At 32.1% G+C, this 26,115-nt stretch overlaps 1 protein-coding gene across 1 annotated transcript in view; it reads right to left on the bottom strand.

Annotated features, from left to right (window-relative positions):
- LOC129219410 (serine/threonine-protein kinase 32B-like) overlaps window positions 1-26,115 on the bottom strand; it is a 242,333-nt gene that overhangs the window by 100,601 nt on the left and 115,617 nt on the right. Inside the window, exons 6-7 of the mRNA XM_054853799.1 lie at window positions 22,952-23,041; window positions 13,649-13,752 (exon numbers count right to left, since the gene is read on the bottom strand). Coding sequence (XP_054709774.1) covers window positions 13,649-13,752; window positions 22,952-23,041 — 194 coding nt within the window. The remainder of the gene's footprint in view (window positions 1-13,648; window positions 13,753-22,951; window positions 23,042-26,115) is intronic.

Genomic DNA, 26,115 nt, shown 5'->3' with positions numbered 1-26,115 from the left:
CGGCCAATTTTAAATGCCTTCATAAGTTTCAGAAAAATTTGCCTCGTAACATAAGCATTGTTTCTCAGGGTTGCAAAAATGTTACGTTAGTCACGATGCCTTTTTTGGTGAAAAAACACCTGCCAGCGCTTATTTTGCTTCAAATTCTTGGTAGAAATGAAAAATAGTCACCTTGTACATTTTAAATCTGCATATTAAACCAAAACACATTTAATTTTACTCCCGGTGTAAACAAAAAGAATTTGAAAATCAGCTGCGAATGTTACGTTAGTCACTATGGAATGACCCAAAAGCGAACTTTTCTTTTTGAGTCGACTGATTTGTTCTTAGTTTTCAAATGTATTGATTAATATAGCATCGTAATGAATGTAGAACAAGCACACTTGTCCTTAAACAAGCTTCCTCAGCGTATTGGCTTGCATTCTCTCAAAGCGCCCGGTCAACCTATGCATAAATTATGACAGTGAGTTTCTGCGCACAAGTGCCAACCATATTTAATTTAATTGGAAAATGTGTGATGCCACTCTAACCGGTACTTCTGTTGCGCGTTACACTTGAAATTTTTTTGCACTATAAAATTATAATTAGAATAAATAGAAAATTTATAAAAGTAGTCTTTTTATGTTAGTTTATTTCTACGATCAGAAAAGTGATTCTTGAGATCCCGAACCACGAGTTTTCCACACAAATGTCTACTAAAAATGTGTCATTTCGTACGAAGGTCGAAACTCACAATAAAAACAGCTTATTTTATTGAATGAATATTTATCCAGAAACTGATTTATTTGTTTTAATAATCGGTATTATTTTTAGCAAAATTATAACAACTCATGCTAAAAGGCAAGAGTGTGTCACACAGTTGCTATATTATATATTTTTCTTACTTTTAAAAACTAATCTCATTATAAAAGCTAAATCATGCCACAGTTACAATTTCGAAAGATTCAAACCTGCTTTGATATTACAAAACTAAAGGTTCTTCATGACTATGAAGTAGGGTGGTTCGAAAAAATCGATTTTTTAATTTCGAATCGCCCTACCTATCAGAAGTTGTAGTTTGGTATCTTCAACTGGGGACACATTAAAAAAAAATTCTAAGTTGTCCTCTTCAGTTCGCGCATGAATCTGAAAGTTTGAAAAAATATGTTAAAAATTGAAATTTTCAGAAAATAATATAGTTTGTTATGTATTTTTTCATAACGTAACAGCCATAAATCGTCAGTATATAGTGTCGTTTGAACCTGAAAAAGTATTTTTTTGTTTTTGCATAAGATCTTTCGTTTGCGCATACGCCTTAGATTGGACTAAGATCTCCTGAAAATTGAAGTCCAATTTAAGGCGTATGCGCAAACTTAAGCTACTATGTAAAAGCTATAAAATGTTTTTAAGGTTTAAACGACGCTATATACTGACAATTTATGTCTGTTGCCTTATAAAAATATGAAAAAAAAACTAATTTTATTATTTTTAGCAAAATTCAATTTTCAGCATTTTTTAAAAATTTTTTTAGCCTCAAGCGCGAACTGAAGATGTCAACTTAGATCCCCCCCCCCCCCATGTGAAAACCACTTTTTGAGAGGTAAAGTGATTCCGAAATAAAAAAACTCGATTATTTTTGAACCACCCTTAGTATGAAGTAGGTAGTTAACAAACAAATTTTGGCTGCATTTTGTCGTAGAAAATAAAAAACCAAGGAACTTTTGTTGAATATTATTGATGATACACTTACTTATAATGTTGATGAACCAACTTAAAAAGTATATTAAGCAAAACGAAAAAAAATAAATTTTGCAATAAAATCGGAGAAATAATAGTAAAAAATGAGTTTAGATACTTCATTTATTGCTCAAAGAAATGAATTATCTGCAAAATAACGAAAATAGAATCTCAATATGTGAAATAAACTGAACTCGATTACCTAAAATTTGGAACTAACGAACGTTTTATCATCCTATTTTGAATTAAACTACATTGAAAAATGAAGCGGGCTTTCTTTCTATAATCGATTAAGCAAGTTCTCTTAAGTTTTCCGCTTAAGGCATAACTCAATTACGAGAAGTGCTAATGGAAGCTTTTACCTCACTTCAGAGTACATATTTTGCATCAGAAGAAGAAATTCTGAATAAAATTATATTATTTTTCTCCTTGTTTCTTGGAAAGAGCAAATGCTTCTTTTTTTCAAAGAAAAGTTAAACAGCGATGCACCTTAATAATTACACAAATGAAATTGCTTTAGAAAATTCATCAGTTTTCTCCGGGGAGGAAGGGGTGGGAGACTTTCCACAAGAAAAACATTTGAAAAGTTAGATTTATTTTTAATTTCATGCCTGAAAGAAAAATAACGAGATTAATTATTAATGCGCAGTACAATGTAAAAAAAATTCGGAAACGTTTCTGAGTATATCGTGCAGCTGCGGTTCATGAAATTTTCAAAAACGTTTCTGAGTATTTCGGAATTCTCTTTCTGTAATGTCCGGAAACGTGTCTGAGTATCTCGGAATCCTCTTTCTGTAATGTCCAGAAACGTGTCTGAGTATTTCGGAATCCTCTTTCTATAATTTCCAGAAATGTTTCTGAGTATTTTGGAATCCTCTTTCTGTAATTTTCAGAAACGTTTCTGAGTATTTCGGAATCCTCTTTCCGTAATTTCCAGAAATGTTTCTGAGTATTCTGTGCAGCTGTGGTTCATGAAAGTTTCGAAAACGTTTCCGAGTATTTCGGAATTCTCCAAACAATTTTCAAAAACGTTTCTGAGAATTTCGGAATCCTTTTTCCGTGATTTTTTCTAAAAAATAATTCTTTACTATAGTATTGCATGCCATATCAGTTTCAATTCTTTCATATCTAAGAGTAATGAAACAAGCAATTTTAGAATCATTCGTGGATTTTTTTTTTCTAAATTTCTAATGACAAATAGCATGGTTAACAGCATAACATATGCACAGTTATAAATTTTTGAAAATTTATGAAATAATATAGTAGTTTCATTCATAATCACAAAATCGTCGGGGGAGGGAAGGGGAGTACTTTCTCAAAAGTGGGATTGTTTGTTAAACAATATTAAACTTCACCTTTTCTCTCAATATTTTCAAGACAAAATTATCAACATATTGTATTTTTAATGCAGAACTTAAAAACATATCTTGTATCAAACTTGATAGCTTTTATTTTCGGATAAAATTTGACAGAACTTACCTACACTTTGCGTTCCGAAATTCGTTCACGTCAAGTCAATTTCTTTGACGAACAAAGTGTACCGAAAAGTACCAACAGAGAAATTGATGAATTTAAATATGACACCAAAGTCCCCCTGCTGGAACCATTCGGGTTTATTCTTCTGTTCTTGCCCTTTTCCAGTTTATCACAAATATAGATACTTAATCAAAATAGGTTACTGATTTTATTTTTAGAGTGTGAGCAAAATGCATTATATATTTTATTTATTAAAACATTGAACTCTATTACATGATTATTCCATTTCATATATACGAGAGTCCCCCCCCCCCCCACACCATAAGAGTGATGGTGCACCCATAAAATGATATAAAGCGCCCCCCACCTTAAAAAAAGCAACCCCTTGAAAATGTCAATGGCACAGTCTCTCACCATATGTGCATTGCATATTAATAACATAGTATTTAAAAACTGGTCACTTTTAAAACGATGACATGAAATAATATTACTTTTTATTTCAGCATGTAAATGCAGCTGTTCCATTTTTGCCACTGACTCAATCCTCCTGACTGTCCTACATTGAACTAGTATATCCACGAAGGAAATGTTATTTTCGGAACTAATGTCAAGGAATTTTTTTATTGTTAACCACATTTAACAAAATGAATAAGCAGATGAATTAATTTCATAACTATGTTCTTACTAATAGATAACATGGTCATTTTCTAATGGTATAAATATTTTTAAATGAATGAATAAATTATAATAAAAAAAGATAAATTATACCGGCACATTTTTTGTGAAGCATATTACAATACTAGAAAATATTTGCATTACCATATTTCTAATGAATTAAACAATTGATTTTTTTTTCTTTTTGAACCAAAATGTATGTACATCCAAGTATTTCGAAATAACTTTTCTGTGATTGCTTCTCAAATATAAATCTTACTTCTTTTGCGTAATTAATCAGTTTCAGTTGGTTACAACAAATAGTACACCGCGCACATAGGTATATGTAGGATAACTTTAAATTAATTCGATAAACCCAAAAACAGTTACAATTGGAGCCTCATCAAATGCAAATCAACAAAAATATAAATGTATATAACAACATGTTTTAAAATATTCATTAATACTTACAAGTGAACATGAACGGAAGAAAATCTAAGTACCTCCATTACAACTGAATAAGTAATCCAAAGGGTTTCGTTTCATTAAGTATAAACACGGGTGTTGAAACTATTCACGCTTGAACACACAATATATATCTAATTATGGTCGCATTGGAAATTGTAAAGAAGCAAATGGTTATTAACTAACTTAATAGCTGCGTATATCGTCTAAAAAATCAAGTGCAGTCCAAAATGCAAAGGCGTAAAATTAGTTTCGACACATTTTACTACTCTCTAGACATGAAATAATAAGCAATCCAATGCTAAACAGTTGCTGACTGCAGCAACCATAGATAAGAAAAAAAGTTCTCGTTATTTCCGACTCATTGGCGCCTGGTTGGAAGGATGAAATAGGTTTCGAAGCGTTGCGTCATCACTTCCGCTTCTAGATATCTTGAAATAACAAAAAGCTTTCTGAATATTGAGGAGTTCGCTATTGGATGAAGGATTCCTACTATTTCGGAAACGTTTCCGATATATCCAGAAACGTTTCCGAAATTTGTTACAGTGTATAGGGCACTTTTGCTTCTTAATTAATATGTATTTAATCTGAATCTTAAATTATTACTCTAAATTATATTACTTTAATCTTCTTTGCGATAAATAAAATTTAGTATAAAATGAACATTAAACTACTGCTCCTAACCAGTGATGTTCCCATCATTTTTCTAAGGGTATACTCCCAGTAATCCATTACGCACAATATGAGTAAGCGTTTATTTGCATAATATGTCATAATATGAAAAATTTTAAAGCTTGAGGGTATACGCTATTTGTCTTAAAAAATGTTTGAGAGTATACGGCGTATAAGTAGTATACCCTATGGGAACACCATTGCTCCTAATACCTTCATACAACAAACATAGTACAGTAAAATTAGGCCAAAAAATGGCCAAACCCAAACATCCAAGAAAAAAAAAAGTGAAACCTGTTGCAAATTACTTCTTACCCTTCCAGCAAGAAGGGGTAAAAAGTCCCAGCACTTTGCGCGTCGGGTTTTGGCGGGAAGGGGGGGGGATGAAATAATCCTCTATTTAAATAAAAATTATTTCTATTACTTAAAAAAAAAATTCTCAAACCTCGCAGAAACCACTCTATAATAGTAAAATAATAAATTCTCACAGAAAAAAATTCTAATTAACAGGAGTGCACAGGTGGGGGGTCCATGTAGCAGATTTGCCTCATTAGAATTTTTAAGACAGTTTTTTCAAGGGGTATTTCTTTCTTTTTTGAGGGCTTTTATTCTGAACGGATACTCCGTCACACTTAAGGGGTGCGCCATCGCTTTTTTTTGGGGGGGGGGACCCTGAATTTACATTCTAAAATCAACTATTGCAGCGAAGTTCACGAAAAAATTTCCCTGATTTAAACTTTTCCGAAGTACAAAATGCCACACAATGATATGGTAATGTCAGAATGATAATTCTAAAAGATCTAAGCGAGCTCAGTAACCAAATTATTTGTGACTGGAGTTATTAAACTGTTTAGAGTGCTGGAAAACAAAATTCCTGTGCAGCATAAAAAAAAGTCCAAATTGACCAAAGTTTCCCTACTTCTTGATTAACAAACTTCAACTATTCTACATTCTTTTGCCATCACCGTAATGGGGGACAAACCGAAATTGCCAATAGTGAGACGGGCAATGCTGCAATTCTGCACCCTCTAAGTCGGTGGGGGTTCTCATTTGCAAACACCGAGCTACCTCTCTTTTACGCAGCTGGTTATGTGAATTATGCTAAATATGCGGACATATACTTTCAACACTATCTCAAACTTTTGAGTACATTATGCGATAAAAAAAATTTGATCACATCAAACATCAGCTAAAACATCAGCTATCTAACGATCTAACGTACTGACAAATTCAGGTGGTCTAGAACCTGTAGTGATTCAACGATAGTCTTCATGAGAGCAATACAAGAATAGAATGCTAAATATTTACACCTTTTTGTCTCTCAGTTTGGAAATCACAATCCGTTTCTAAAGCCCCCAGAAGTTTCTTCCCTCTTAACCCATTAAGCGCCAAGTCTCCCATTTTGGGAACCTTCAATTAAGATTTTTTTCTTCATCAAGTAATTAAGATATCATTTTGAAATATTTTAAAATGAATGATAGAGAATCAAACTTTACTGGTAATTTTTTCAAAAAGGTTTGGAATGTAAATTCTTTTTTGAAAAATTTTTTAATTTTGCGAGAATTTCTTGTTTTTGCATTACACGGGGAAAAAATTGCCTAAAAATAATAAATGCAAATGCAGGAAATTAGGAACATGGAATATGAAGCTCAATAGACCTTTTTTCAAATCACAACAAACAGGGGCCAAGAAAAATAATTTAAAGTAGTTTTAGAGGACTTTATTTACTGAAGTCCCAAAATGGGAGACTTGGCGTGATCTGATTAGCAGAGCAAGTATTGCCCAGTAGAAATCGTCTTCACCCATTTTGCATGAATGAACTCTCCCCCTTTTTCGTGTTGAAGCCACAGCCCCCTTTGTAGTTTCTCATTGTAAACACTCTTTTGTTGTTCAAGGTCAAGAGCAGGTGCTTTTATCAAAGCAAGTAATATTCTATTCGTTTAGAAGAAAGTTCTGAAATAACAGGGGTGCCAATGCTCCCTAAGGAGGATGACGCATCTCTCGGAATTTCTACAGATCACGAAAGAGATTTCCATAAAAGGAGTTCAAATTCCCTTTAAAACTTTTCCTCCCCCCTCCATAAAATATTTTGTAGCTCAGTCAGCTCCATGCTCCCCCCCCCCTTGAGGACGCTCCCCCTTGCCCCTTCAATTAGGGAGGTTGAATTTCAATAGAGAAATTTATTCACCATTTTTTTTTTTTTTTTGAAATCAAAAATGTAGTAAGAATTTTTGACTTTGCTACGAGCTTCAAACACTATTAAAATAATATATTTTAGCTTAAAACAAGAAGATGAGTGCAGTATCACTTGTTTGTGAATCGCCAAATTCTTTTCAGATAGTTGAGGAAAAAAAAAACTTTAATCGAAATTGTTTAGATCACAGATAATGCGATAACTGTCTCACTTTACATTTTTACCATTTATGGTAATTTTGTTGGATGAAATCGGAGAAACTATGACCGTTGATAATTCCTCAATGCGAAGCATGCTAGACATTTATCTCTAAAAACATTATGATGATGAATAAATCATGTCATCAAACATGTTGTGAAGCAACCGAAATGTTGACTGCAAAAAACCCTTGCCTATAATAACACAATTGCACCATCAGGGAGCCCAAAAGTATCTTAGTTCCATTTTATGAGATACATTTTATATAGTGCTTCATGTCATTGTCATTTACCATTGCTCGATCCCCCTACATGGTTAATAGAAAAAAGCTACCTCTTCTCTTTTCGTGTATGAAAATCCTAAGGTTTTTTGCTAAAAGGTAGTAAAATGTGTGGGAAAAGTTCCGTTTTGTATAAAAATGTATAAGAAGAAGGAATGCAACAAGAATGAAAACCAGACACGGAGTGATTTACGGGCAGAGGGAGGGGAGGGAGACGTTCTTAAGGGCCCCAACGGCTCAAGAAATTGAAAGTAACAAGCATACTAATACTTATTAATGTTGCAAATATACACTGCTAGCCTCTGGGGCTGGCCTCCACAGCTTTTGTTGCAAGGGGGCCCAAAATGTATAGCTTTGGGTGTCATAAAAACTTAAAAGTTCTACATTTTAAAGGTTGAATATGTTAAATATGTACATAAAGTACCAATACCTAGCCATATTAATTACATAAAAACGATTTTAGGGCTTTCTAATTGGATTTAGCCAGAAATTATTCAAGTATCAACATATTGGCAGGGATATGTATGTTGTCCCCATTAAACGCCAAGTCTCCCATTTTGGGACCATACCATATCTCCTAACCTAATAAATATTTTTGCGAAATTTCAGCTACATATGATTAGAGATGTGTATTGAATATCAAAACACATGAAAACTTAAGTATTTTCAATGTGGTTCATATAGCGGCGCTTAATGGGTTAAGTTGGTAGTGGTATTGCTCGCTGGTGATAAGGTGAGTTGCGATGAGACCTTTAACGTTCGGGTAGTAACATCAAAGGATATTGAAGAAAAACAATTTTGTGGCATTTCTTTGTGAAGGAGGTAAACAGTTATGTCTTTAGCTTTTGTTACGAGAGTAGTTACTATCTGTAAAGATGTGTAAGCCCAAACCATCTTTTACACCGAATGGTATGAACAGTTAAGATGGAATAACAAATTGTTAAAAACTTCTGGTACGAGTTATGCGCTGATCCTCCATCAGTATTCGATGAATCTGGTTTCAGAAGGAAAGAAATTTTGTATCGTTAAAGTGCTAATATCTGAAGCAAAAGGCTCATCCACCATCACAGAACGAACAGCTGGTGTCATATATGAGGCAGTCAGAAACAAAGGGATGTAAGTGGACGTTTTCAAGTTTTGAATAAAACGCGTTTAAAGATAAGATCCTAGGTAGGCTTTCATTGATTTTCTTTTCTAAATCATACTGTATAGAAGCAACTACCAGGTCTACTAGTACCATCTCGTGCCTCAAAATAGAAGAGAGGTTCACCATCCATTTGTACTGGTTATCTCCAAATTTTTAATTTTGCCACTTGCATCCCTTTGCTTCTCACTGCCTCATATGTAATAGATGGAAGATACCTGCTTGATCATATTTTTGTAAATGAGCTGTAACCTTCAAGGAAATATGCCAGCAATGCAGTGTATAGGTAATTTGTAAGTAAGGGAAAGCTAGTGTCATTTTTGATGGGTGCAAAGAAAGCACCACAGAAATATAATCTGCGTCCTATTACAACAGCCAAGCCTTCTGCTCTAGAAGACTTTCTGCGTCTCAAATCTTGTGCTTGCTCTGAGGAGTTCATTGGATATAGTGAATGTTTGAAAAGTCTGAAAGTGGACTGAAGTGCTCAATTATATGCACAAACTGTGTTAGACATAGCTGCAACAATAACGATTTTGCTGAGGATCTAGATTCCAAAAAACATCTTGATAACGAAGACTTTTTGTTACAAGCTTAGGAGAAATCATTTGAAAGCAAAAAACAGTTCAGCGTAATTTTTCTGGCCATTTAGTCAAATGTGCACCATTAGAAGGGGTGGGGGGAAGGATAATATTTTAGTATATAATTTCGTTTTGGGAGGTGAGCTACTGTTCTTATGGGATGGACAGTCCTGATTTAATGCATTTTTGATTTGCATGAAATAATACTTCTACTTGAAATAAAAGAGGGGGGGGGGGGGGGTGAGGATTTATTTTATTTGGCGAGGGAGGGGGGTGCTGTAGCTTTGAGAGGGGATGCACCATCAATCTTGGAAGATGGACACACTCGATTTCTAACTTTAACTTAGCATAAAATAATGTTTCCAAATAAAATATATGAGGGGGGTTCGGGGTTACTGCTTCGTTTTACGGGGATAGGGGGGCTCTGTAGCATTGGTGGGTTATGTCATCCCTCTTGGGGGTCAAACACCTTTAATTTCATGCTTTTAAATTTAGTAAAACATAATATTCTCACTTTAAATTTACTCTAAAAATTCTGGAAAAATACCCAAAACAGCAATTTTTATATGCCCCCCATTCCAAAACCCGACGCACAATGGGGTGGGAATTTTTACCTGTTCTTTTTGGGAGGGTAAGGAACAATTTGAAACAGGTTTAGCTTTTTTTTTTCTTTTTGGATGTTTGGGTCCGACCCCTATTTTTACTGTACTAACAGCAGGGTTGACCGAATTGGACCCAATTGGGTTGGACCCAATGGTTTTTTTTGTAAAAACCCATTTAAAAAAACCCATTATTTAGCCCACTTTTGGGTTTTTTAAAATTTTCTGAGAAGTTTAAAAAAAATTAATTTAAATACTTTCATAATTTAAATTTCTTTTTTATTTGTGCTTCATCACAGACAATGAACACAAAAAATGAATTTTGAACTTTAATAGTATTTCTTAACACTTAACAGCATTAAAAAAATACTTCAAAGATTTTAAATAAATATATTTAACTTTTTTCTTTAACTGGTCAATAAATAACTCAAATTATCTTGACTGAGTCCTGTCTCGTCTGATTTTCTCAATATTTGTAGATTGTACAGAGAAAACTACTCTAGTTAAAAGGCTTTCAGATGAATTATTTTCTGCAAACCAACACGTCACAAATCTCGAATAAACACGAGGTATATTTTTAGAAATTAACAGGTTTTTCAAACGGTCAACAGAAAACAGAACAGGATGTACAGTATTTTCATTATCTTCGAAAAAGTTTAATATTTCTTACTCTGTACACAGAAGTAGAAAAACAGGCAACATTCAATTCAAAGAAATGTGTTGATTAAGCTGGAATTCAGTAAAAACTACTACTTGAGGTTCTACAGTAGTTTTGCATAACAAAATGATATACAATAAAGTAAAATGCAAAAAAAAAAAAAATGTAGTAATTAAAAACGAACAATAGATTTTATCACTCGAGAAGTAACTTTGCCTTAACTGTTGGTAATAATGAAAACTAAAAAAAATCTGAAACTTCACCATTCTTGGGTTTTGTAGTTTTTTATACTTTTCTTCAGAATATGCTGAATTTTAACTAGTTTTCCAGCTTTTTTTACCCGAAGACAATTTTTGCACTTTGTCTATACACTTACGCTACAATATGCTACAAGTACCCCCCACATTTCCCCTAAAAAAAGACAAAAAAAACCCACATTTCTTTTAAAAAACCCAACTTTTGTTGGGCTTTTTTTGGGTTTTATTTAAAAAAACCCAAAAAAAACCCTGGGTCCATGGGCTTTTTAAAAAAAACCCGGGTTTTTGCCAACCCTGACTAACAGTGGTGGCTTACCATGAACGTAAAATTACCGAGCTGATGTGTGCTTCACATGACTTTCTTTTACTCACATTTAATGTCATTTTCCCATTATTAGTAATTTTAATGTAATTGAATAGTTTACTCTCTAAATATCACCAACAGTGGCTAAATTAAAACCAGATTTAAAAAAAAAAAAAAAAATCGCCAAATTTGTCGTCAAGTTGGCGATCAAAAGACTGGCGATATATCGCCAAGTGTCCGCCAAACTGTAACACCACTTGAGTTTACATCGAAATTAACAATGATTTCCCCTCAAAAAGAGTCAAAAGACCCCCTTAAAAACACCCGAATGCAACCAAAATGGAAGGTGCACAACTAGACCCCACTAGAAGTCTACGTACCAAATTTCAACTTTCTAGGAGATACCGTTCTTGAGTTATGCGACATACATACGCATATACGCGCATACATACATACGTACATACAGACGTCACGAGAAAACTCGTTGCGACTAACTCGGGAATCGTCAAAATGGATATTTCGAGTGTCTATTTGTTCTTAGGCACTTATCCACGTGTGGTCGAGTTGAAAAAAAAAAAACTCAACAATCATTCGGGGGTGAGCAAAATGGAAATTAAGGTCGATTTTTGAGTGAAATTTTTTTCGCGAATACAATACTTCCTTTTTTGTAAAAGGAAGTAAAAAGATGCAAAGCACAAGAATATTCGAGTAGCATTTTAGATGTATTTTCTAAAGGTAGTTTAAACTAGCAGGTTCAATTTGTGTAAAGCCTTGTCTCATGATCAACGTAGAAACTTTGATTTTTTATAGTTTCATGTGTCATTAAAAAGGAATATTTTTAAAAAATGTAACTCTTTTTTCAGATGCAAAAAAAAGTTATTTAATGATTTATTTAAAGGTAATTATAGTATTTGTTTCTTAATTAATATAAAGTTATTCCTATTATTTTATTATTATGTACAAAAACATAATTTTTTTCTTTTTCATAGTGGTAAGAATTAGTACACATACGATTATTAACTGCTCTACCCATTTGCACGGGTGTGACATTTTGACTCAAACATTTGCCTTTTATTCCCGAAATTTTGCGTTTTGGCTGTTAACTGTGATTTTTTTTTTGAATAAAAGGAACCATTGCATTTTATAATATGAATTATCTACTTTATTTTAAAAATAATTTTTGTACTTGAAAAATAGTGATTTTTACGTGTTGCGGGTGTGACCGCACGATCACGCTCAAAACACGTACGAATCATTAGTTTTAAAATGCAAGATTATTCCATATCAAGATACGTAATTGTCCCTTCCCTTATATTCGAGTAATATATTAATGTAGCAATTAAACGCCAAAATTTAAAATTCTAAGTATAAAGTGCAAATATATACATAAGAATTATTTGTGCAAATGGATTCAGCATAATACTACTGTTTCTTTAATATGGCAGGGAAAAAACGCGAAATGCAAACGAAAGACAAAGATAACTAAAACTTCAAATGAGCAGCAATTGAGTATAATTCTCAAAGCGGTAAGAAGTAACGCCGTCTTCGGTCTATGTAAACAAAAATACGTATCTTTGGTATTGCTCTCACAAGCTTATTGTTTATGCAAAAGTATTTGTAATGCATCTGCACTAAGATGAACGCTGGATAACAACTACATTACACAATTTTAATTGCTCAATTCACTGTACTGTGCAGTTACTGCAGACGCTTAGACTACAATCACATGATGACAGCCAGGAGAATCTGGTATAGATGCGTCCTATAAAGGCAAATATTGGGTGGTAGCTCAGTGACCCATCATTTCGAGAGCGCGAATCCACTTTCTACTGGCTTTGTGATCCTCTAAACCTCAAGGGCGTAGGTCATTTTGCAGGGAAAAAAAGGAAAATAACTCTACTCTGATCAGCTATTGAGTGAGCATTAGTATCAAGCGATGGGTTGGCGATTGCGGGTTGACTTTTTTTATCTTCCTATTTTTAGAAACTACGCTACATTAAACCTGACATCGTTTCATAAAATATTAAGCACAATCTCATGTTGCCAAATTTTAAGCGAGCATTTTCGCTAATAAGAGTTATTTGTAATTACAGTAAGCTTTGAAGCAAAGACATTGTGTGAAAAAAAAAAACTTTCATAAAGAGGTAACAAAATATTCATGGCATCTAATGAATATTAGATACAAAATTCATAAGTAATCTATCATGGTAATGAATTTAACATCGATACCCTACTTATTCGGTTGCTAAATTTAAATTATGTGTCTACTTGCTTAGATGTGGATATCAACTTTGAAAACAACTTATTTTACCACTTTCTTTTGATCTTACTTCGAAAAAACTCTCAATACATATTAAATGGCATATTATCGGAAACTCCATCTGTAAAGCAAGTTGGAAGTACAAATTTCCTCAATTCTTAAATCGATTCAAACTACAAGGTTAACTACTTACCATATTGCAGGCCATTTCATACGTTGTAACTCCCAACGACCACCAATCTGCGTTGAAAGAGTAGCCATGCGTGTGATCCAATGCACAAAGAACCACTTCTGGAGCTAATGGGAAAAATACAATCAACAACTGCTGAATTTTCGAACAGTTGTGACCAGTTATTCAGAATACATACTGGAGATTCATGGCATCACAAAGCAATGACATTGAGAATCGATTTGTCAAACTTAAAAGTCGCCCCATTTAAGATTGTAATACCAGGTTGATTTGCAAATAACCTGGAAAATAACTATCACGCTTTCTTCTGCCGTTTCAGATTGAGCGATGGAGCTAAATAATAATCTTGTCATTAGCAATTCTAAAACATTAAGCAAATCCTCAAGGTTGAGATACTTAAAATTTGTAGATTTTATAGATTAAATCTAGCTTTTTTTGCATTGATGTTACAAAATAGTGATACATAAAATGCATCAGTAAATACAAAAAGGTAAGGAGGAAAATAAAAGAAAAAAAGACAGAATAAATAAATACTAAGTTTTTTCATTTTCACAATTTTAATAATTTTAATTCAAATTTCAGTTTTTTCAAGATCAACTTTTTGAAGACCACAAGTTGCGTTGAAATTTTTATAAACTTATTTAAAGAACCTCAAATTGCAGAATTACATTGAAATATGAAATAACCAAAATATTTTTTTTTATTCACAACAAATTTTAAATAAGTCAATTAGTAAATGTATTCCTGAATGAACAAATTAGGGGAAGGGGGAGTTAACCGTTTAACCGCCGAACTATTGACGGATGATCAAATTTGAGTAATTTTTTGAAATTATGTCTATTTATGTCTAGTAAATACAGAAATAAAATAAAATTTCCAGAAAAAAAATTTTTACTATGTTTTTCAGTGTGTTCCATTTTTGGAACATTGGCGCTTTGCATGAAGTTTTTTTTTTCAGAGAATTTTTTTAAACTGAGAGGTTTTTAATGCGGTTTTTATCTTAGCTTACTTTATTGCGGAAAAAATAATATTTTAAATTGCATTTATGTACATATCAGAATTCAGAAAATCCAATACAAAAATAACTAATGCCCATGATATGAAAGGAAGAATTGCATTCCTTCATTGTATATCTTGATAAGATGAGGTTGTGGCACATCTATCTTGCATTTCTGCGCATTTGAGTAACATTTTATAGATGCAAGTGGTTCATGTGTATAAAAATTAGATGCTAATGTAACCACTGCATTATCATTCCAGCTGCACAGGTACACTGATTCATCAGATCGATAGTCAAAATTTCCTCGATCTTCTTTAGAAAGGGCTTTTTTAGATTTCAGTGGACAATGGCCAGTTCGGTTTTTACGAAATGTTTCCTGTTGCTCGTACACCTTTTTTGATAGCTGAGAAATTAAGTCATATGATGTAAAAAAGTTATCAAAGTATACTTCATGCTTAGACGTGTCAGTCAAAACTGGTAATAGATCATTTACAACTCTGGATCCTAATTGCACATCAGGAAATCCTTCTTTTTTGCCTGAATAAATCTCCATGGAATATGGGTATCCACTTGAAGAGCACAGCATCCAAATTTTGAAGCCGAATCTTATTGGTTTTCATCTAATAAACATTTTACATGAATGCTGACCGTAGTAGGGAACCATAGATTCATCTATGCTCAATTTTTCATGAACTACACCAAATTGTTGAAAGTTTTTACACAATTCTTCGTAAATAGGGTATACTTTTCTTAGTTTGTCATTTTGTTTTAATTCATGGTTGTCCATCAAATGAAAGTTGTTTTTTATTTATCGAAAACGATTTTGAGGCATAACTGTTGGTACAATTGGTACAGATGTATCTTCTGCACTGCTCCAATACATATCTTCAGAAGGAACAGAATGGTACCCACTCAATTGCAGCAAACCAAAAAATTGTAGGATTTCATCTCTGTCAACATCTATTCTTCCTCAGTGATATTGCCTGGTTCATCAGGGGGTAATTGGCATATATCTACATCTGACAAATCCAAATCTGACAATGTCTCTAAATAAGCCACAGCTTGTTCTACAGTAAGAAATCTTGTAGACATTTTTTTACATTTATGAACAGTTGGTATACATCAAACAGAATTTCGTTTTGCTCGAAAACAAAGCAAGCGAATTATTGAACTGCATTTAAAATATGAAGAATAAAACGCTAACTAATATTATTTTTATTATCACGTGACAATGCAGCTGTCCGAGCAGGTGTGGATTCGTCGCCATATAGTCCGTCAAACAGAAGACTGTTATTATTTTCTTTACTAACGAAACGTCATATCCTTTCAAAATATAAACTTTCTTGGTTTTGCCAACATCTACATCTGAGTACATTCAAAATTAGAAAAAAAAAGAAACATATATTACGAAAAATGAAATTTCCCCCTTGAAGTCGAAAGATTTACTTCTTGGAAATTTGACTCCCTAAAAGCGCCAATGTTCCAAAATTGGAACATGCTATTTTGAATCTGTACACCTTTCGGAAATATCATTGTACATTTCTACAAGCATTTTAAAATCATACATTGAAGTATTTTTCACAACTATAATAAATATCATCACGTTTTCTGAAAAAGCCAATTTTTGGTAAATTTTATAAGAAAAAGTTGCAAAAAGCTAAAAAAACACTCATCTTTGAAAAATCGCAATAAATAATTGAAAACATATAAACAATCAAGCAGGAAATCAAAAAATACTTTGAAATAAGACTAAACTGTGTTAAAAAAAACTTGTTTATTTTAACGTTATTTCTTGGGAAAATTTTCACTTAAATATGATGTTCCATTTTTGGAACATTGGCGGGTAAACGGTTAAGAAATTATAAATAATTACTTTATTTTTAACAGAAAAGTTGCAACCAGAATATAAAAATTGAACCACAAAATATTCTTTTCATTCAAAACAAAAAACACATAATAGTATTAAAGAAAATCAATGAAATAAATAAATAAGCAAATAAATAATTTCGCACGGAAAATGTAAATTTTTCTTACAGGTCTGAAATCAAAATGTAAAAAAAAAAAACATTGTTAAAATCTTAACCGTTTTTAAGGAGTGTCTAAAAATATGAGTAACAGTAAAAAATAATTTGAACGGAAATTAAACAACAAGAAATCATATCTACCTAAATTTTTAATCAACGCTTATTTTAAAATAGTTCGGAGTTAGTTTATGAGAAAATGAGTTAATGAGAAAAGGGAAATTATATGAAAACAATCTCTATTAAGGAAAATTTAGTTTGATATTTATTTTATGAGAAATGTATAACTTTAATTATTTATTTATTTATTTATTTTTGTGTATTATGATTGGCATTTATTTTTACATTTGAAACCTTATCTATCGTTTCAGCGGGGATCAACCAGGGATGGTGCAAGCGCTCATAGAAATCTTAGTTTTAAGCCATATTGTCAATCCTTATTGAGTAATATGAGTACGTATAATGACCAGAAGAAAAATATGGTATTTTTATAATCACTCCAGCGTAGATTAGGTTCTCCTTCGTTACATTTAAATCCAATTTTCTAAAACCTTCCGAAATAAAATCTACAATTGTCAAGAAACTTTACACATTTTAAAATGTAAACAATAAATTTTACTGTTAAATGCTAAGTAAACACTGAACATGAAAATAACATTATGTTAAAAAGCTGGAATTCTTTTATTAAGTTTTTATTTGATGATTAATTTTTCATAAATATGATTGAAATTTAGAGCCTCACACAATTACTTTTACATTGTTGCTTTGCTTTAATTATACACCAAGATTTAAATTTTCATGATCATTTATCTATCATTTCAAAAACTATTGGACTATTTCGATTTTATCTGATTTAGTGCGCATCATATGCCTGGAACTTTTTTTTTTATTGTGACGCAGAGGAACCTCATAAACAGAATCTTCAAATAAGCAAGAGCTGCCTAAAAATAGTAAAATAAATAAAATAATGAATTAAAATCTCTTTCACAACACAAACAGATTTTCAGATATTATATCCTTTTCTGTTGTGTATCAGAAATAGTTTTTTTCTTCGAAAACGGTATCATTAGTTTTAACATAATAACATTTAAAAACAAATAAATGGCCTAAAAATAAAAATTCTGAAGTCCGAAAATGTATTTTCTCCCAGGCCGGGCGAATTCAAGGGAGTTGATGGTATTTATTTTTAAACTTTTAAAAGAGTAAGTTAAAAGAGATGGGGATCCTTCGGAATTTTCTTTCCTAAAGAAATATTTAGTTTTCTCTCAGCCAGAACAAGTAAATACATACTAAAATTATAAAACTTAACAACTCTAAGATTGCTCAATAGCAATTAGCATTGCAGTCACGTGCTTTGGGGTTACAAGCCTTTTTCAAACTTATGAATGAAAATACGTTTGACGAATGCAGCGAGGTGGAACAGTAGATAGTTCAAACGGTAAGTGTTTGATTACGTTCGCGGTTTTTTTTTTTTTTTTTGTAATAATTATTAGCAACGAATTAATCCACATAGTTTAAATAATGTGATATAAAGAAGAATTTTTACATTAAAAAAAACGTAATATGATTATAACAAGGGATGTTTAATTTAGAAAGTTTCATAAAGTTTACTCTTACCCTATAAGTAACAAAAATCGGTATTCTTTCACTTAATGTCTAACGCTAGATTTAAACTGTATGTACCCTTTCGCAGATTATTGTACACAATAATTAAGCAAAAAAAAATCAGTTTTCTATTGTAAAATACGTGTCACGTGAAACTTTGTTCTCGTTTTAATAGTAGGGGAAGCTACTATTAAAACGAGACGGTTGTACCTACGGACGTTGGTCGGGGAACTCCAGGTATCGTCGAGAGGGATCCTAATTGGAGTTCAACGTGTGTGTCACAACCCTCTCCAATACCCCCAGAAAGTTTCAACACCATCAAACGAACATTTAAGATTCTATCACATTTTTTCGGTTTTAATGGGATCTAAGTAAAAAAAAACCATGAAAAATTTCTTTTTTTTTTTTTTTTTACAGCGTCGTGTATTGTATTATTCATTTTTGTTGTAGGTATCATGATTCCCTATATTTTGAAGGTTTTGTTTATGATTTTTAATGTTGTAAAACTGTGGTCTTGTCGATGTGACAGCCTTGCAAAACCAAAATGGCACATACCTTTGTACCTAAGGACACACAACCATGTGTACCCACGGACAGCAATTTTTAGTCTTCTTGGACCACACCTGAGTCTTCTTACAATGTGAAGTACCTCAAAATGGTGCCTTGTCATCAGCGTCTAAAATTTGCTTTTAACAATGATGATGAATTTGAAGTACGACTTGAAAATATAGTGTTGAAGTAATCAACACACCTGTTGTAGGGTCTACAGACCGTCAATCCCACCTGTTTTCATTTGAAGTTGACGTTTCTAGATTTTTGTTGGTTTAATCTAAACTGAGTTTTTTTTTTTTTTGTAATGGGTTAATTTTGGTTAAAGGTTTCAATTTGCATATAAATTGAACTTATTATGTTAGTACATAGAGAGCCATACAATCATGAATCTAGTTATTTTTTTGTTTAAAAACATATTAATTATTCATAACATCATTAACTCTCTTAAGACTTGTAACTTTTTTAAAAGAGTTCACTGGCGTTAAAAATTAAGGAAAATTAAAAAAAATTTAAAAAAAAACCTTCGATTAATTATAAAAGTTTAATTTCTGTTGGATATGTTATTTAATGTTATTTTCAATGGATGTTTGAAGTATTTCAATATAAAATGGCTTATGAAAATGCATTGAGTATAAATTAGTTCCTCAGATCTATTTATATATTATTGTTTTATATCTCCATGGGTACAAAGGCACCTACCTGTCCGCGGGGTGAACGGGTTGCTGTACCCACGGACAAAAAAGATGGTTTTTAAGAAAAAAATTTTTTGAGGTTTTTGAGATTTTCACCTGACAAAAAATTAGATGATAGTAGATGTATATATATTAGATGATAGATAGTGGTATCTGCCAGAAAAGTTTTCCGATCGATTATCCATTCCCAGAAACCAACAAAAATTGAAAAGTAAATTTTGTCCGTGGGTACAGCAGCTTCCCCTAACTTATATAAAAAAGAGCGCGTCGAATATCAGTAGTTTTTATTTATTTATTTATCATCAAATATCAATATTTACATTTTTTAAACAATACAAATTATTAACCGACGTCAAAAAAGGAGGTTATGATTTCCTCTTGCGGCTTTTTATGTATGTTTTCGTAGTATTCCAAGAATACTGGACCGATTTGAAAAATTATTTTTTTCTTTCCATATGGTCCCATGTTAATTTTGTCTGGATCTGATGAGGGGTGCCGAAGAAATCTAAGAAACTTTAAATTTCATACGTTGTGGCTACGTAGACCAGTTTTCGTCAGCTTTTATCGACGGATTAATCTTGTCTTGAACAATATTTAATTCTCACGCATCGAAATGTTTGATTTTCACGGCGGCGCCTAATACTTTTAATTATCGTCTTACTAATGTTTTATTACTCATGTAGCATATCAGTAAATTGAATGAATTTTGCTACGAAAATAGTTGAATTAATTAATTTAATGTAAAAAAATTTTTGCTACTAAATAACTTCATTTAGTCATTACTATTTTTTTAATATTTCAGTTTTGAAATATATTTAGTGTTCAATTCAAGGGGAATTAAAGAGAAAAATCCTCCCCCCCCCCCTCCGCTCTCTCCGACGGTTAAATTTATATTCCATAATAAACATATCGTAACTGGTGTCCGATTTCTGAAGTTTGACAAGTGTTCTAGACTTAATATTTCATGATACCGTAAGTTTAATTGAACAATATTTAATTTATGGCAATACTAATTGGCAGTTATGGCAATACTAATCGAGGGAACTCTTCAAATTTAATACTCTCACTTTGTTGTCTGTAAACTCATAGCGTCTCACTTAGTGAAACAATTTTTATGGTTTTTTTGTTTAATGGATAGGAGTGATCTAACTTAGGTCCCAAACCTTTGCTTCACCACTTTTGTTCTTTAGAAAAAAGTTATGAGCAAAAATATATAAACTTCATTTAATTTCAATATTAAACGACTAAATATAAAATACATTGTTAAAGAAAGTGCAATAAAACAAAGGTACTTTCTTTACTCAGTGTTAAAAAAAGTACCACAAAACATTAATACTAATCAGGGGTGCCCCCTTAAGGGCGGGGGAGTTGTGTTTTGAGGGCTATTTTTAATTTGCAGGGAGGCTCTTGCTTTGGGGGAGTACCCACCCTAAATATTTCCCCCGTATTAATCATTAGTAGTCATATCGCAAATTTTGAATAAAGACTCCTCTGAAGCAAAAAGGAAATTCATTTAGTATCATTGCTCCAGTAGTATTTTGATCTTCATATATACAACATCACAGTAGATACTTTGTTTCTAATGTGGTGTTGATCTATAACGGGGCCAAGTAAAGAGAAATGTGAGTTTTTTCACGAGTTACGTGACACGTATTATTGTGAAATATAATATAGTTAGGAAAACCATTGACTTTAAATGGTTTTAATTAAATTAGCGCACAAATAAATCCTGGAGAGAAACAAAGATGAGTTTTTAGTGCCAATCGTATACAATATTATGCACATTAAAATTTTTTCGTTTTTTAACTTCAAGAAAGACGTTCTCAATTTTTCGGAATTTGTTTATGTATGTCCCCCGTAAACTCAAACACGCATAGACCAATTTAGAAAATTTTTCTTTTTCTCGTCTGAAAAGGTACATACTTTCTCGATGATCCCATGGTCATCAGGTCAGTATCTGAAGATGGGATCCTTGAAAAATAAAGAAAACTTTTCAAATTCTATGGGCAAAGTTAACGCGATTTCTGTTGTGTTTTTAGTGACACTCGTGAATTCGTTTCGGAAAGTATAATTTGATAAAGTCAATTTGATGATGAATACAATTTTTTTGTAAATAATTGTGCATTTGAAAAATCCTTTCTTCACAGTTTTCGGAAGTCTCCGAGACAGTGTGCTCTATTTCTTTCTCTATTTTGCTCATCTTAGCTGTACCACATACTTTACCCTACGTACTTATTTTATATTTACACCACTAAAAAGCAAAAAATAAATTATTTTCAAATAAAAAAAAGAACCGACTTCAAAAAACAAAGAGGAACTAAAAAGTAAAAAATAATTGATCATACTTACTTACGATTTTCTACCCAAACGCATAAATCAAATTTGTTTTACACTTCCAGTACAAAAATCAACTAAACTAAACACCCCCCCCCAAAAAAAAACACTGATTTTAATTACCATACGATGAATTATTTTAATACCTAACTGATTATATACGATCTCTTAATTTTTAATAACCATTTGAAGTCGGGCCTCCTATAAAATACTACCTAACGTAACTGATAACCCACCAAATGCTGAGTTAATCACTAATTTAACAAAACACGAAAGTCTTTAAAATTAAACCTACTCGGTTACGTTAGGTTGTAGTTTATAGGAGGCTCCGACTTCAAATGGTTATTAAAAATTAAGACATCGTTTATAGTTAGGTATAAAAATAATTCATCGTATAGTAATTAGAATCAGTGTTTATTTTTTGGGTGTTTAGTTTAGTTGATTTTTGTACTGGAAGTGTAAAACAAATTTAATTTATACGTTTGGGTAGAAAATCGTAAGTAAGTATGACCAATTATTTTTTACTTTTTAGTTCCTCTTTGTTTTTTGAAGTCGGTTCTTTTTTTTAATTTGAAAATATTTTTTTTTTTTTGAAATTAAGTATAATTTTGTATATAAACAAAAAAAAAGGAAACATAAAGCTTTGTAATAAATTACTATGTATGCATCACATTCTACAGTTGATTCATCATTACATTTAAAAACAAATTACTAGGTTAAAGATGCGACTCTCTTAAAAATATATTCTGCAATATATTTTTGTAATAATTTATGTAACCATAATGAGACTTAAGTAAACATTAATCAAGAATATATTGACCCGAGGTAAATATTAGCTCAGTAAGTGCGGCCATGAGTCTTAGTTAAAGCATTATGAAGCAAATGTCAAAGTCTCGTTATTCTTAACACAGATCGATAGCATTACTTTTTTCAATTTCGTGTATCCGCACAAGAGGATTTACTGATTTCTTTTCAGGACAAGATAGTTTCTGGTAGTGACATTAATCTGCGTTACATGCTTCGAAGAACGTGGCAAATATGACAGTTGTCACGCCCAGCTGTCGAATTGCTTGGTATTGGAAAAAGTAACGTTTTGACTTACCCATGTATGGTTTCGTTCCCGATACAGATGTGACAACCTCCCCGTCTCGAACAAAAGTTGCTATGTTAAAATCGGTGATATGAGCATGCCCTAAAAAATAAATGTTTCAGTAAAAGCATTAATAACGCGTGCGAAATAATATTTTAAATAACAAATCTGACCATTTTTTAAATAATTTGACTAAGTTTAATATTCGTAAAAATAATTTTAATCGGTGCACTTTTATTATTTACGCTTCTGCCGATGACATCACAAATGACGAAATGCCATTTACTGAGGCCATTCACAGAGAGCAATATTTAATTCGCATTTTTACTCACGTGTACTGGCAACGGTATGGTTGATAGCAAGCGTAGAGTGCAATATTTAATTTGCTTCCTGATTATCATAACATGGAAACACGGTAGACAGATGTGCCAAAGTTCATCATTTGTGACGTCATAAAGACCACGTCTTATTTTCAAAATCGGACATTTTGAAAAATTAATTAAAAATTAAGCTTTGGGAAAATGAAAGTTTTTTTCTCGCTCCATGTTATTATTATTATTTATTTATTTATTTATTTTTTGCTTATTCTATCAATTTCAGTGACTAAAAGTAATACTTTTGAGTGAAGGAAACAGCACCATTGAATCAAATTATGAGGCGGGTGAGGGTGAACGCAATGTGAAAAAAATTTGCGATCATCGAGCGTTGATTCTTTGCATTACTAAACTAAAAGCATATGACACTGAAATATAAATATAAAATATAAATGTACTGAAAATAGATACATTGAAAGAGTTTCGTAAATTTTTTATACAACTATTGTAGTGTGAAGTGAAAATTTTAGAAAAAGCCGTGGGGTTGGGGGTGGGGTATTTAGGCTATGGTGATTCCTGAAGAATAGCTGATTACATTTTAAATGCTTAAGTAAAACATTTGGATAATATTTCATACTGCGCAAATAAAACAATAAAGTATCATGCTGTCAGACTTGCCTTGAGTGAAAACTATGTTTGTAACAAAATGTAAAATAAACCACTTATTTGCGTCATGGATTAATTGATAATAGTTACAAGAATAGGTAAAATCAATAATATTAAGATTGCATAAATCAAGAATGAAAAGAATACCTAAAGATAATCTTTTGTGATCAAAAAAAAATTAAATAATTTGTTTAAATAGTTGATAAAACGATTCTTCTAAAAGTGTCCATCATTAAAATTTATAATACTCTTTTCATACAGTATTTCACTTAACTGCTTTTTTTGAAACGGAAATTGATAACTTTATTAATTAATCTTTCTTTTTTTCTCAACGCCTTTTTTCAGCAGTTAAAACCAGCAATAGCAAGTGGCCTAATCTCAAGGTTTTAGAAATTTCTAAGCGCAAGTAAATTATTTTTTCATAATAATTCTTGAAATATTTCTCCATATTTTTATTTATCTACAAAAATATTGCAAAATTTTTTTATAAGAAATGTAATAACAATTGCGCAGCATATCGCATCCCGGCAACAGAGGTGACAAATGGGAGAATGAAGTAGTAGTTAAAAGTAGTACAGTAAAACCTGTATAAGTTGACCACTTGCGGTGCACTACTTTAGTGGTCATTTTACAAAGGTTGATTTATGTGACAAGGGCTAATTCTGTGCCTGAAAAAAGCGGTCAACTTAGACAGTTGGTCAACTTCCAAGGGTGATCAACTTCACAGGTTTTACTGTATTGCATAAAACCTTGATTTTCTCTCTTTTTTTAACTTGTATCACTTCTGTTGTCGAAATGCAAATTCAGGTTTTATAGCGTGAGTTTAGTGTTGTAATACTGATGCGGTACACAATAATTAAGTCATTTCCAAATAAATATTAACAATTGATTAATGAGTGGACTAATGTATTGGCATTGTTTTCGAGTCATTTGTAATTGCTAAATTATCAAACCCTGTAGCACGACAGCCCGTGAGGGCCAAGGCCTACTGTGCCCAACTCAGTTTTCCTGACCAGGGACTCTGGGGTGCGAGGCAGATGTTCCGGTTAGGTGACCAGCCTAACGTGGAACCCCCAGTGTTTGGTTTCCAAGTACGCTTGGTACTGATTTTATCGACCCAATGAAGGGATAAATGGCTGAGTCAACCTTGCCTAACCCGGGTATAGAATCCAAGCCTGTAGCATCAATCTTCCGTCTTAGATTAAGCTGTTGAGAACATTTTCATCAGTTTAAAAATTTCTGTTTCAACTTATTTTGCCTTTTAAGTTCCTTAAACTGAGATAAAATATTCAGTAGTTATCATTCTTTATCTTATCATAATAAAGACGTCAGCTGAAATTAAATCATAGCAAATAAAAGAAATCATTTCATTGCATTTTTTCAAGAAAAGATGCCAAGTTAGCATCTTCGATCTTTCTGAAAAGTTACGGCAGTTGCGAAAAGCGTCGGAAGAACAATTTTTATTTTTCACTTATCTAATCTGTTCTTCTTTTCTTGATAGGTTGAGAAAAGTGATAGAATTTTCTTTTCCGAAAATTCACATCATGCTATCATTTCACATCCTGTGTTTAGACTCGCTAGTTTTTATTTTTACATATTGCGGCTGGTTTAAAACTAGGACATGGAGTAACTGTTCAAATGTGATTTCTTATGTGAAAAAGAGAAAAACCCTCAAATATTATGTTAAGAATATTCAAGTTTAAACTCTTGACAGCGGTAAAATCCATCATAAAAATCATTATTTTTTTAACAAAAAGCCAATGTTTTGTTTGCAGTCTCAAGAAATCAGTAAAGAGTACATAAAACAAGTGGCTGAAAAAGTAGATATCACCAAAAATAAATAAATAAATAAAAATTAGAAATTCATACGTCTGTCGTTACAAAAAATATATGAGTTACAATAACTTTTCTTGTTTTATTTATACCACTTAGGGGACCATTTTGAAACTATCGTTTAGTAGAACTCCAACTATCTGAACTCCTATCATCCAAATCGATGATTATCTGAATCGTTTTCAGAATTTCAATTCGCAAAGTAATGATTCTGTCTACGGGTACTCCCTCCCCGAAACTAGGCAAACAGTTTACTCTGACAGAAATATTCAGCAATCAATGACTTGTCTTTAAAGTACGGTGTGTACATACTGTACTAATGTACAGCAGTTGTAAGTACGCTCAACAAGTAAAAGTGTTGAA

The sequence above is a fragment of the Uloborus diversus genome, chromosome 3 (genome assembly GCF_026930045.1).
Source record: "Uloborus diversus isolate 005 chromosome 3, Udiv.v.3.1, whole genome shotgun sequence".
Taxonomy (NCBI): domain Eukaryota; kingdom Metazoa; phylum Arthropoda; class Arachnida; order Araneae; family Uloboridae; genus Uloborus; species Uloborus diversus.
Note: the sequence above shows the minus strand (reverse complement) of the source record. Positions and strands in the feature narration are given on the sequence as shown.